The 12,821-nt window shown below is 47.1% G+C and overlaps 1 protein-coding gene across 3 annotated transcripts in view; it reads left to right on the top strand.

Moving 5' to 3' along the window:
• Positions 1 to 12,821, top strand: part of sec62 (SEC62 homolog, preprotein translocation factor) — a 99,411-nt gene that overhangs the window by 74,860 nt on the left and 11,730 nt on the right. For all 3 annotated transcript variants that reach the window (XM_038815585.1, XM_038815587.1, XM_038815586.1), the window contains exon 5: positions 9,695 to 9,790. In XM_038815585.1, coding sequence (XP_038671513.1) covers positions 9,695 to 9,790 — 96 coding nt within the window. The remainder of the gene's footprint in view (positions 1 to 9,694; positions 9,791 to 12,821) is intronic.

The following is a 12,821-nucleotide window of genomic DNA, read 5'->3' as shown; positions in this document are numbered from 1 at the left end:
GCAAATGTGGTCCCTTTGTTCAAGAAGGGGAGTAGAGATAACCCCGGTAACTATAGGGCGGTGAGCCTCACGTCTGTGGTGGGTAAAGTCTTGGAGAGGATTATAAAAGATACGATTTATAATCATCTAGATAGGAATAATATGATTAGGGATAGTCAGCATGGTTTTGTGAAGGGTAGGTCATGCCTCACAAACCTTATCGAGTTCTTTGAGAAGGTGACTGAACAGGTGGACGAGGGGAGAGCAGTTGATGTGGTGTATATGGATTTCAGTAAAGCGTTTTATAAGGTTCCCCACGGTCGGCTATTGTAGAAAATACGGAGGCTGGGGATTGAGGGTGATTTAGAGATGTGGATCAGAAATTGGCTAGTTGAAAGAAGACAGAGTGGTGGTTGATGGGAAATGTTCAGAATGGAGTTCAGTTACGAGTGGCGTACCACAAGGATCTGTTCTGGGGCCGTTGCTGTTTGTCATTTTTATAAATGACCTAGAGGAGGGCGCAGAAGGATGGGTGAGTAAATTTGCAGACGACACTAAAGTCGGTGGAGTTGTAGACAGTGCGGAAGGATGTTGCAGGTTACAGAGGGACATAGATAAGCTGCAGAGCTGGGCTGAGAGGTGGCAAATGGAGTTTAATGTGGAGAAGTGTGAGGTGATTCACTTTGGAAAGAATAACAGGAATGAGGAATATTTGGCTAATGGTAAAATTCTTGGTAGTGTGGATGAGTAGAGGGATCTCGGTGTCCATGTACATAGATCCCTGAAAGTTGCCACCCAGGTTGATAGGGTTGTGAAGAAGGCCTATGGTGTGATGGCCTTTATTGGTAGAGGGATTGAGTTCCGGAGCCATGAGGTCATGTTGCAGTTGTACAAAACTCTAGTACGGCCGCATTTGGAGTATTGCGTACAGTTCTGGTCGCCTCATTATAGGAAGGACGTGGAAGCTTTGGAACGGGTGCAGAGTAGATTTACCAGGATGTTGCCTGGTATGGAGGGAAAATCTTATGAGGAAAGGCTGATGGACTTGAGGTTGTTTTCGTTAGAGAGAAGAAGGTTAAGAGGTGACCTAATAGAGGCATACAAAATGATCAGAGGGTTAGATAGGGTGGACAGCGAGAGCCTTCTCCCGCGGATGGAGGTGGCTAGCACGAGGGGACATAGCCTTAAATTGAGGGGTAATAGATATAGGACAGAGGTCAGAGGTGGGTTTTTTACGCAAAGAGTGGTGAGGCCGTGGAATGCCCTACCTGCAACAGTAGTGAACTTGCCAACATTGAGGGCATTTAAAAGTTTATTGGATAAGCATATGGATGGTAAGGGCATAGTGTAGGTTAGATGGCCTTTTGTTTTTTCCATGTCGGTGCAGTGCAACATCGAGGGCCGAAGGGCCTGTACTGCGCTGTATCGTTCTATGTTCTATGTTCTAAATAGCACTTTCCTCACCAAAGCACTTGAACCTGTTGTCATTTCCCAAATCCATTCCCATCCTTCCCAAGCTCCTATGCTTGAAGCCCTTCAAACATGTTTCCACCCCGCCACAGTTTCAGTGTCACAAATGACAACCAATGTGACAGTGACAAAGGTAAACTTTCTCTGCGCCTATTTGCAGCCTTTGCCATGGTTGACCACACCATCTTCTCCATTGTTGTCTAGCTGGGTTTATTCTCATCTATTTAATCATAGCCAGAATATCACTTGCAATGGCTTCTATTCCTGCTCCCACACAGTTACCTCTAGTGTCCCCCGGGGACCTATCCTTGGCCCCTTCTATTTGCCATTTACATTCTTCCTGCTCAGGGACATCTTCTGAAAGTGCAATGTTAGTTTTCACATGTATGTTGATATTTTTACATGTATGTCAGCTCTACCTCACCACTACATCTCTCCACTCCTCCACAGCTGCTAAATTATCAAACTCCCTGTCTGGCATTGAGTAGATAGCCAAAATTTCCTCTTTAAATATTAAGAAAGCAGATGCCATTCTTTCGGACCCTGCTTCAAGCTCCACACCTTTGCAACCACCCATCTCTCTCCTTGGCTACATATGGAGAGCAAGCCAATCTATTTGTAACGTTGATAGCACATTTGACCCCAAGATTAATTTCTGGGCTTATAGCACGCCATCACTAACAGCCTATTTCCACCTCTATAATATCACCTGACTTCACTGTCGCTGAAATGCAGAAATCTAACTTCAGGCACAGCAAAACAAAAAGGGACAACTTTGAGAAGGGACGCAGTCAGGAGTGAGGGTGTTGTATCTAAATGCGCAGCATATGAAACAAGGTAAACAAGCTTGTTGCGCACATTGAAATTGTCAAGTACGATGTTGTGGGCATCACAGAGATGTGGCTGCAAGGGGATTTTAGGGCTGGGATCTAAATGTCCAAGGATATGTGTCCAATCAAAAGGACGGACAGGGTTGCATTGTTGTTAAATTAATTTAAATCGATAGCAATACGCGATTATAGGGTCAGAGAGTATAGAATTTGTGCAGCTAGAGTTGTGGAATCGCAAAGGGAAAAAAGACCCTGATGGGAGTTGTGTACAGGCCCCCAAGCAATAGTCAGGATGTGGAGCAGAAAATAAATCAGGAGATAGAAAAGGCATGTAAGAAAGGCAATATTACAATAATCATGGGGGACTTCAATATGCAGATGGACTGTCAACTCTCAGGTTGATAGCGGATCCCACAAAAAGGAATTTGTGGAATGTCTACACTGTGGTTTTCTTAGAGCAACTTCTGGTAGTGCCCACTAGGGAACAGGCAATTCTGGATTTGGTGATGTGTAATCAGGCAGACTTGATTAGGGAACTTAAGTTGAAGGAACGCTTAGGGGGCAGTGACCACAATATGATAGAATTCTCCCTGCAGTTTGAGAGAAAGAGAAGCTGGAATCAGATATACTGGTTTTACAATTGAATAAAGGTAACTACAAAGACATGAGGGAGGAGCTGTCTCGAGTTTATTGGAAGGGGAGCCTAACAGGGAAGACAATAGAACAGCAATGACGGGGGGCTTTGGGGGTTATTCAAGAGGCACAACAGAAATTTATCCCAAGGAGGAGGAAACATGCTAAGTGGAGGACAAGGCATCCATGGCTGACGAGGGAAGACGAGGGCAGCGTAAAAGCAAAGAAAAAAGCGTACAAGGTGGTGAGGATTAGTGGGAAGGCAGAGGATTGGGAGGCCTTTAAAAGCAAGCAGAGGGCAACTAATAAAGCAATAAGGGGGAGAAGATGAAATATGAGTGTAAGCTAGCTAGTAATATAAAAGAAGATTGCAAGATTATTTTTTGGTATATGTAAAAGGTAAGCGAGAGTTAAGAATGGGCATTGGACCACTGGAAAATGAGGCTGGAGAAGTAGTAATGGGGAACAAACAAATGGCAGGTGAACTGAATAGGTACTTGGCATCAGTCATCCCCGTGGAAGACACCAGTGCCGTACCAGAACTTCAGGAGAATCAAGGGGTGAGTGTAGTGGCCATCACTAAGGAGAAGATGTTGGGGCAACTGAAAGGTATGAAGGTGGATAAATCCCCCAGGCCGGAAGGACTACATCCTAAGGTTCTGAAGGAAATAGCTGAAGAGATTTTGGAGGCATTTGTGGTGACCTTTCAGGAATCACTGAACGCAGTGAGGGTCCCAGAGGATTGGTAAATGACTAATGCAACACCCATGTTTAAGAAGGGAGGGAGGCGGAATGCAGGAAATTATGGCTGGTTAGCCTGACTTCGGTTGTTGGTAAGATTTTAGAGTCTGTTATTAAGGATGAGATTGCAGAGTACTTAGAAGTGCATGATAAAATAGGACTGAGTCAGCACAGATTTGTCAAGGGAGGTCATGCCCGACAAATCTGTTGGAATTCTTTGAGGCGGTAACGAGGAGGTTAGACAAAGGAGAACCAGTGGACGTGATCTATTTAGATTTCCAGAAGGCCTTTGACAAGGTGCCCTACAGGAGGCTGCTAAATAAGATAAGAGCACATGGTGTTAGGGGCAACGTACTGGCTTTGATAGAGGATTGGCTGACTGGCAGTAGGCAGAGAGTGGGGATAAAGGTTTTTTTTTCATGATGGCAGCCGGTGACCAGTGGTGTTCCGCAGGGGTCACTGTTGGGACCACAATTACTCACAATATACATTTACCATCTGGAAGAAGGAACTGAGGGCATTGTGCTAAGTTTGCAGATAATACAAAGATATGTAGAGGAATAGGTTGTGTTGAGGAAGCAGGAAGGCTACAGAAGGACTTGGACAGGCTAGGAGAATGGACAAAGAAGTGGCAGATGGAAACGTTGGGCAGCAAGTGGTGCAGTGATTAGCACTGCTGCCTCACGGCGCCGAGGTCCAGGTTCGATTCCGGCTTTGGGTCACTGTCCGTGTGGAGTTTGCACATTCTCCCCGTGTTTGCGTAATTTTCGCCCCCACAACCCAAAGATGTGCAAGCTAGATAAATTGGTCATGTTAAATTACCCCTTAATTGGAAAAAATGAATTGTGTACTCAATTTTTTTTTTAACATACAATGTGGAGAAGTGTGAGGTTATACACTTCGGTAGGAATAATAGACACAGCGGCTTCTAAATGGGCAAAGGTTTCGGAAATGAGGAGCTCAAAGGGACTTAGTCCTAGTTCAGAATTCTCTGAAGGTTAACATGCAGGTACAGTTGGCAGTTAGGAAGGCAAATGTAGTGTTAGCATTCATGTCGAAGGGCTAGGATACAAGAGCAGGGATGTACTTCTGAGGCTGTATAAGGCTCTGGTCAGACCCCATTTGGAGTAGTGTGAGCAGTTTTGGCCCTGTATTTAAGGAAGTATGTGCTGGCCTTGGAAAGGGTCCAAATGATCCCCGGAATGAAGGACTTGTCATATGAGGAGCGGTTGAGGACTCTGGGTCTGTATTCAGTGAGTTTAGACGGTGAGGATGGATAGCATTGAAACTTACCTAATACTGCGAGGCCCAGATAGAGTGGACGTGGAGAGAATGTTTCTTTCCACTTGTGGGAGAAACTAGAATTTTCAGCACAGCCTCAGCCTCAGATTGAAGCGACAATCCTTCAAAACAGAGATGAGGAGGAATTTCTTCAGCCAGAGGGTGGTGAATCTGTGGAACTCATTGCCGCAGAAGGCTGTGGAGGCAAAATCACTGAGTATCTCTAAGACATGGATAGCAAGGTTCTTGATTAATAAGGGGATCAGGGGCTATGGGGAGAAGGCAGGATAATTGGGATGAGAAAAATATCAGCCATGATTGAATGGCGGAGCAGACCTGATGGGCCGAATGGTCTTCTAATTGCTGACCAAAGTTGGCTCCTGATCAGCGCAACATCTCAATTTTAAAATTTGCATCCTTGTTTTCAAATTCTTCCATGGTCTTGAATCTCTTTCAGTTCTACAACTCCTCTGGATATTGTACTGCGCTAATTCTAGACTCTTGAGCATCCCTGATTTTAATTGCTCCACTATTGGTGGCCACGCCTTCAGTTACTTCGACCCTAAACTTCAGAATATCTTCCTTAAGAATAATTATTATTATTGTCACAAGTAGGTTACACTGCAATGAAGTTACTGTTAAAATCCCCTAGTCGCCACACCTGTTTGGGTATACAGGGAGAATTTAGAATGTCCAATTCACCTAACAAGCACGTCTTTCGGGACGTGTGGGAGGAAGGCAGAGCACCCGGAGGAAACCCACGCAGACGGGGAGAACATGCAGATTCCGCTCAGACAGTGACCTAAGCAGGAATCGAACCCAGACCCTGGAGTTGTGAAGTAACAGTGCTAACCACTGTGCACCGTGCCACCCACAGATCTCTGCCCTTCTACCTCACTTTTCTCCTTTGAGACACTCCTCAAAACCTACGTCTTTGACCAGTCATTTGGTCATCTGACCAAATATCATATGTGGTTCAGTGTCATATTTTGTTTTTTAATACTTCTGTGAATCAACTTTGGGCATTTTATCACTTTAAAGGTACTATATAAATATCTTTAAAATTGAGGTTTTAGTAGGATAGCTGTTGGTAGCCAGGATGTATCTGACACTTAACTCCTGGTATATGTCTGATACCTTTCCATCTCCTACCCACATGCCCGAGACCACTCTGTCCTATATCCTGCGGAAATTCCACCACCTGCTTCTTCAAGAAAGCGCGGACTTGCAGGTACCTAAAGGTATTCCCCGGGGGCAAACTGAATTTCTTCTCCAGCGCCTTCAGGCTAGAGAAAGTCCCATCTATAATCAAGTCCCCCATCCTTTTGATACCCGCTCTGTGCCAGCTTAGAAACCCTCCGTCTATTCTACTCTGGACAACCTGTGGTTGTTTCGTATCAGGGTCCAGACTGAGGCCCCTACCTCCCCCCTGTGTCTTCTCCACTGACCCCAGATCCTCAGTGCCGTCATCACCACCAGGCTCGTGGTGTACCATGCCGGCGGGAGCGGCAGTGGTGCCGTTATCGGTGCCCCCAAGCTAGTATCCCTGCAAGACGCCGCCTCCAGCCGCTTCCACTCCGCTCCCCCCCTCTACTACCCATTTCCGAATCATGGATATGTTACAACACGCCCTTCTCAAAGGACCTTTCCAAGTCTCCTCCATTATCATTTGGAGGTTTGTGTCAAAACTGGGGAACTGTCCCACAGCCTAATCAAGCAACTGTCTGGCAGTCATGCTCAACGATTCATATCTTGTAGCCTTCGACTTCTCCATCATTATCCATGGGTTGGTCCTCTTGTGGCAGTAGACTGGTATAGAGCCAGGTTGTGGTTCTGGAGTCCTCACCATCGAGGCTGGACTCGTAAGATCTCACGGCATCAGGTCAGATATGGACACCTGCTAATTACCATCTGCCGCTCTCCCTCTCCATGTTGAAGTTAGAAGAAGCACTGAGGGGGACAAAGGCACAAAATCTATCCTGGGTGGGATCAGCACCACTACTGATCAAGTTAGCCAAGCCCTTAAGGACACATCTGCTAACTCAGCTGGTGAGAAAATAAATAAGGGACAAGCCTACTCGACCTTGTCCTCTGCCTGATACAGTATTGGTAGGAGTGACCACAGCACAGTACTTCAGGAGACAAAGTCCCATCTTCACACCGAGGATACCCTTTGTCACATTCGACACTCCCAGCATGCAAAATGAGATAGATTCAGAACCGACAAATGAGACACTGTTGGCCATCAGCAGCAACAGAATACAATCACAAACTATAACTTTCGCTTGGATGGCACGGTAGCATAGTGGCTAGCACTGTTGCTTCACAGCTCCAGGGTCCCAGGTTTGATTCCCGGCATGAGTCACTGTCTGTGCGGAGTCTGAATGTTCTCCCCGTGTCTGCATGGATTTCCTCCCACAAGTCCCAAAAGGCGTGCTGTTAGGTAATTTGGACATTCTGAATTCTCCCTCTATGTACCGGTAAAAAGTGTCAGAATGTGGCGGCTTGGGGCTTTTCACAGTAACTTCATGGCAGTGTTAATGAAAGCCTACTTGTGACAATAAAGATTATTATTATTACCATTACCATCAAGCCAGGGATAAATCTGGTTCAATGAGAACCACAGGCAAGCATGCCAGGACCACTGCCAGGCATACCTAAAGTGAGATGCCAATCTGGTGAAGCTGCAACACAGGACTACATGCATGCTGGACAACAGAAGCAGCATGCAATAGACAGAGCTCATCAATCTCTCTACCAACAGATCAAGTCAAAATTCTGCAGTTATGCCACATCCAGTCATGAATGGTTGTGAACAATTAGCAAGAGGAGGGAGCTCTACAAACATCGCCAAACTCAATGATGGGGGAGCCCAGCACATCAGTGAAAATCCAAGGCTTAAGCATTTACAACTATCTTCAGTCAGAGGTGCCGAGTGGGACGATCCATCTCGGTCTCTGCCCAAGGTTCCCAGCATCACAGATGCCCGTCTTCAACCAATTGAATTCACTCAGCATGATATCAACAAACAGTTGAAAACACTGGATAAATAAAAGGCTTTGGACCCCGACAAGATCCTGCCTGTAGTACTGAAGACTTGTGCTCCAGTACTGTGCCTCTAGCCAAGTTGTTCCAGTACAAGTGTACGTCACTGACATCCATCTGACAATGTGGAGCATTGGCCAGGTAAATCCTGTCCACAAAAAGCAGGGCAAATCCAATCCGGCCAATTACTAGTTCATAAATCTACTCTCAATCATCAGCAAAGTGATGAACGATATTCTTGACAGTGCAGTCAAACAACGCTATTGATAATCTGCTCAGCGGTGCTCAGTTTGGGTCCCGCTGGGGTCACTTGTGCCAGACCTCATTGCACCCTTGGTCCAAGCACTGACAAAAGAGCTACATTCAACTGATGAGGTGAGACTGACTGCCTTTGTCTTCACAGCAACGCTTGACCAAGTATAGAATCAAGGAGCCCAAACAAAATTCAAGTCAATGAGAATCTGGTGGAAATCTCTCCACTGATGGCAGCTGTACTATGCACAAAGGAAGATGGGTTGTGGTTGTTGGAGGCCAATCATTTCAGTCCCAGAACATCGCTGCAGGAGTGCGTCAGGTTAGGGACTAGGCCACCTGTCTTAAACTGCTTGATCAATGACCTACCCTCCATCATAAAGTCGGAAGTGGGGATGTTCACTGATAATTGCACAGTGTTCAGTACCATTCACAGCCCCTCAAATGCTGAAGCATTCTGTTTCTGCAGGCAGCAAGACTTGGGAGACATTCAGCTTTGGCGTGATAAGTAGCAAGTAACATTCATGTCATGCAATGACCCTCTCCCATCAAGAGCGTAACTAACCATCTTTCCTTAACATTCAACAGTATTACCATTGCTGAATCCACCACCAACAATATCCTGAGGTTATTGACCAGAAACCTCTCTGGACCAGATATATAAATACAGTGGCTACAAAAGCAAGTCAGAGACTGGGGATTCTGTGGCAAATAACTCACCTCCGGGTTCCCTGGAGCCTGTCCATCATCTACAAGGCACAAGTCAGAAGAATGGCGGAATGCTCGCCATTTGCCTGGATGAATGCAGCTCAAACTACATGCGGAAAGTTCGATACCATTCAGGAGAGCCCACTTACTTGGCTCCCTATCCTCCACCTTAAACATTCACTCCCTCTGTGTCCAATGCACAGTGCAGCATACCAAGATGAATTACATGCCAAGCTTTCTTCACAACAACTTCCAAGGTTTTCCCCCCTCCCACCTCGAAGAAAAAGGGCAGCAGATGCATGAGAATACCACCACCTGAAAGTTCCCATCCAAGACGCATACTGTCCTGACTTGGAACTACAGTGTCATTTCTTTATTGTCACTGTGTCAAAATCCTGGAACTCCCTAGCTACACTACATGGGCTGCAGCAGTTCAAGTTTTCCCGACCAGTTGAGGAGGCAATTAAAACTGGTCTTGCTAGTTAGGACATTCGCATCCATGAATGAGTGGAAAAAAAACTAGCGTTGATAAACACACAATGGAGAATGAAATAGAAAGATATATTGATAGGATGGGAGGAGGCTCGTCTGAACCATAGACTTGCTGAACTGAATCAGCTATTTCTGTGCTGTAAATTGTATGCTTTATATTCATGCAGGCGGCATATTCATGTTGGACTCTGGTGTTCAGAATAACAGGATATTCTGAGTCAACTCTTGTCTGTCAGTAACTTACATTTTGATTGTTTTATCAGGATGAAGCTCCTGGAACGCCAAAGAAAAAGAAAGAGACAAAAAGAAAATTTAAATTGGAACCACACAATGATCAGCTTTTTCTTGATGGGAATGAGGTAAAGAATGTACATTGAGATTTTTTGCCTGTAAGAAGACCTGTGCCAGCTTTTAGCCATTGCAATCCAAAACTGATTGTACTCCCCTGCTCGCTCTCTCGCGCTCTCTCGTTCTCGCTCGTTCCCGCTCTCACTCTCTCTCTCTCTCACGCTCTCTCGCTCTCTCCCACCACCCAGCACTCCGAGTCTGCTTTTTCAAATATTTATGCACCTCCCTTTAAAAGTGCAGTCATCTCTACCTCACCCACTCCCTGTAGTAATGCATTCTATGTTCCAACTTCCATCACCTAGAATTGTTTCTCTGAATATCTTTCCTCGCCCTCTTTCTGACTTCACAATGTAAGCAGATGACTTAATCAGTTGCACTTTATAATGGAATGTTCAGCAGAGTTGTACCAAAGGCGCCCATTGTATTATCTAGCTGACAAAATGTAAAGTTCACCGTAAGATTACTCATCAGTAAGGTCCGATTTATTTTCACTGAATTACCTGACATTTCATTTGTCCTGGGTAGACTTTTTAAAAATAGTTTTCTTTAAAATGGAATTCAGTAAAATTTGCATGCATTCCTGAGTTGCTGTGTTTTATATTTTGAATAGTATTGTTCTTGCAATTAGCACACCCGGAGAAAGAGTTCTGTGTATTTTGATAGCAGAGACTGTGACAAAGACCCTTAGGAGCAGGATGAGGCCAGGATGTACCTGATCTGTCATTCAGTGACACCATGGCTGATTTGTGACCTAACTCCATAATAGCCTTAACACCTTTGGTTAATAGAAATCTATCCAGTTGTAGATTTGAAATTGACAATTGACCCAGCATCAGAAAAGAGTTCTGAATCTCTTCACCGCCACTCTCTCTCCCCCCCACCGATGTTTACGTGTTTCCTCACAGCACTCCTGATAGGTAAGTGGAGCAGTTAAATGTCCCAAAGCAACTTTTGAGAAGCTACCGGGAGGCACGATGGCACAGTGGTTAGCACTGTTGCTTCACAGCGCCAGGGTCCCAGGTTCGATTCCTGCTTGAGTCACTGTCTGCACGGAGTCTGCACGTTCTCCCCGTGTCTGTGTGGGTTTCCTCCAGGTGCTCCGGGTTTCCTCCCACAAGTCCCAAAAGACGTGCTGTTAGGTGAATTGAACATTATGAATTCTCCCTCTGTGTAACCGAACAAGGCCCGGGCATGTGGTGACTAGGGGCTTTTCACAGTAACTTCATTGCTTTTTAAAAAAATAATTTTTATTCAAACTTTCACAAAATATCAATAACAGAAAATACTAAGAACAGAAAGAACAACCCCCCCCCCCCCCCCCCCCCCAATGTATACAAAAAAGAAGAAATAAATTAACGCCCATAATTAGCAAAGAACATATACACGTCCCTTCAGCCCAAAACAAAGAGACGGCCCCCCTCCCTCCCCCCTGGGTTGCTGCTGCTGCTGGCCTTTTTCTACCGTTCTGCCAGGAAATCTAGGAATGGTTGCCACCTCCTGAAGAACCCCTGCACTGATCCCCTTAGGGCAAATTTCACCCTCTCCAATTTATTAAACCCCGCCATATCGTTGACCCAAGCCTCTGCGCTTGGGGGCCTCGCATCCTTCCACTGAAGAAGAATCCTCCACCGGGCTATTAGGGACACCTCCTGCACTCCCGGCTCCTCTGCAACCCCAAATATTGAGAGCCCCCAGCCCGGTTTGACCCTGGATCCTACCACCTTCGACACCGTCCTTGCTACGCCCTTCCAAAATTCCCCCAGCGCTGGGCATGCCCAGAACATATGGGTATGGTTTGCTGGGCTCCCTGAGCACCTAATACACCTGTCCTCGCTCCCAAAAACCCGGTTCATCCTTGTCCCGGTCATGTGAGCCCTATGCAGCACCTTAAACTGTATGAGGCTAAGCCTCGCAAGGAGGAGTTCACCGTTCCTAGGGCGTCCGCCCACGTCCCCCCCTCAATCTCCTCACCCAGCTCCTCCTCCCATTTACCCTTCAGCTCCTCCACCGAGGCCTCGTCTACCTCCTGCATCACTTGGTACGTTGCCGAGATCCTCCCCTCTACAACCCACACCCCCGAGAGCACCCTGTCCTGAACCCCACGCAGCGGCAGCAGAGGGAACTCCGCCACCTGCCGTCTGACAAACACCCTTACCTGCATGTACCTAAAGGTGTTCCCCGGGGGGAGCCCGAACTTCCCTTCCAGCTCACCCAGGCTCGCAAACTTCCCATCTGCAAACAGGTCCCTCAACCTCCTAACACCTGCCCTGTGCCAACTCAGGAATCCGCCATCAATTCTCCCCGGGGCAAACCGGTGGTTCCCCCGTATCGGGGACCCCATCGAGGCCCCCACCTCCCCCCTGTGCTGTCTCCATTGCCCCCACATTTTGAGGGTAGCCGTCACCACCGGGCTTGTGGTACACCTCGTTGGAGGGAGCGGCAGCGGCGCCGTTACCAGCGCCTCCAGGCTCGTGCCCACACAGGACGCCATCTCCATCCTCTTCCATGCTGCCCCTTCCCCGTCCATTACCCACTTACGCACCATCGCTGCGTTGGCAGCCCAATAATACCCACAGAGGTTGGGCAGCGCCAGCCCCCCATCCCTGCCCGCTCCAAGAACACCCTTCTCACCCTTGGGGTCCCGTGCGCCCACACAAACCCCGTAATGCTCTTGTTAACCCGCCTGAAAAAGGCCTTCGGGATAAGGATGGGGAGGCACTGGAACAGGAACAGAAATCTCGGGAGCACCATCCATCTTAACTGATTGCACCCTACCCACCAGAGACAGCGGCAACATGTCCCATCTCTTGAACTCCTCCTCCATTTGCTCCACCAGCCTTGTGAGGTTAAGCTTATGCAAGGCCCCCCAGCTCCTGGCCACCTGGACCCCCAAGTACCTGAAGCTCCTCTCCGCCCTTTTTAGTGGGAGCCTACCAATCCCCCCCCTGGTCCCCCGGGTGTACAACGAAGAGCTCGCTCTTCCCCAAGTTGAGCTTGTACCCTGTGAAATCCACAAATTCCCTGAGAATCCTCATCACCTCC

The sequence above is a fragment of the Scyliorhinus canicula genome, chromosome 13 (genome assembly GCF_902713615.1).
Source record: "Scyliorhinus canicula chromosome 13, sScyCan1.1, whole genome shotgun sequence".
Taxonomy (NCBI): domain Eukaryota; kingdom Metazoa; phylum Chordata; class Chondrichthyes; order Carcharhiniformes; family Scyliorhinidae; genus Scyliorhinus; species Scyliorhinus canicula.
This window is presented reverse-complemented; position numbering and strand designations above follow the sequence as displayed.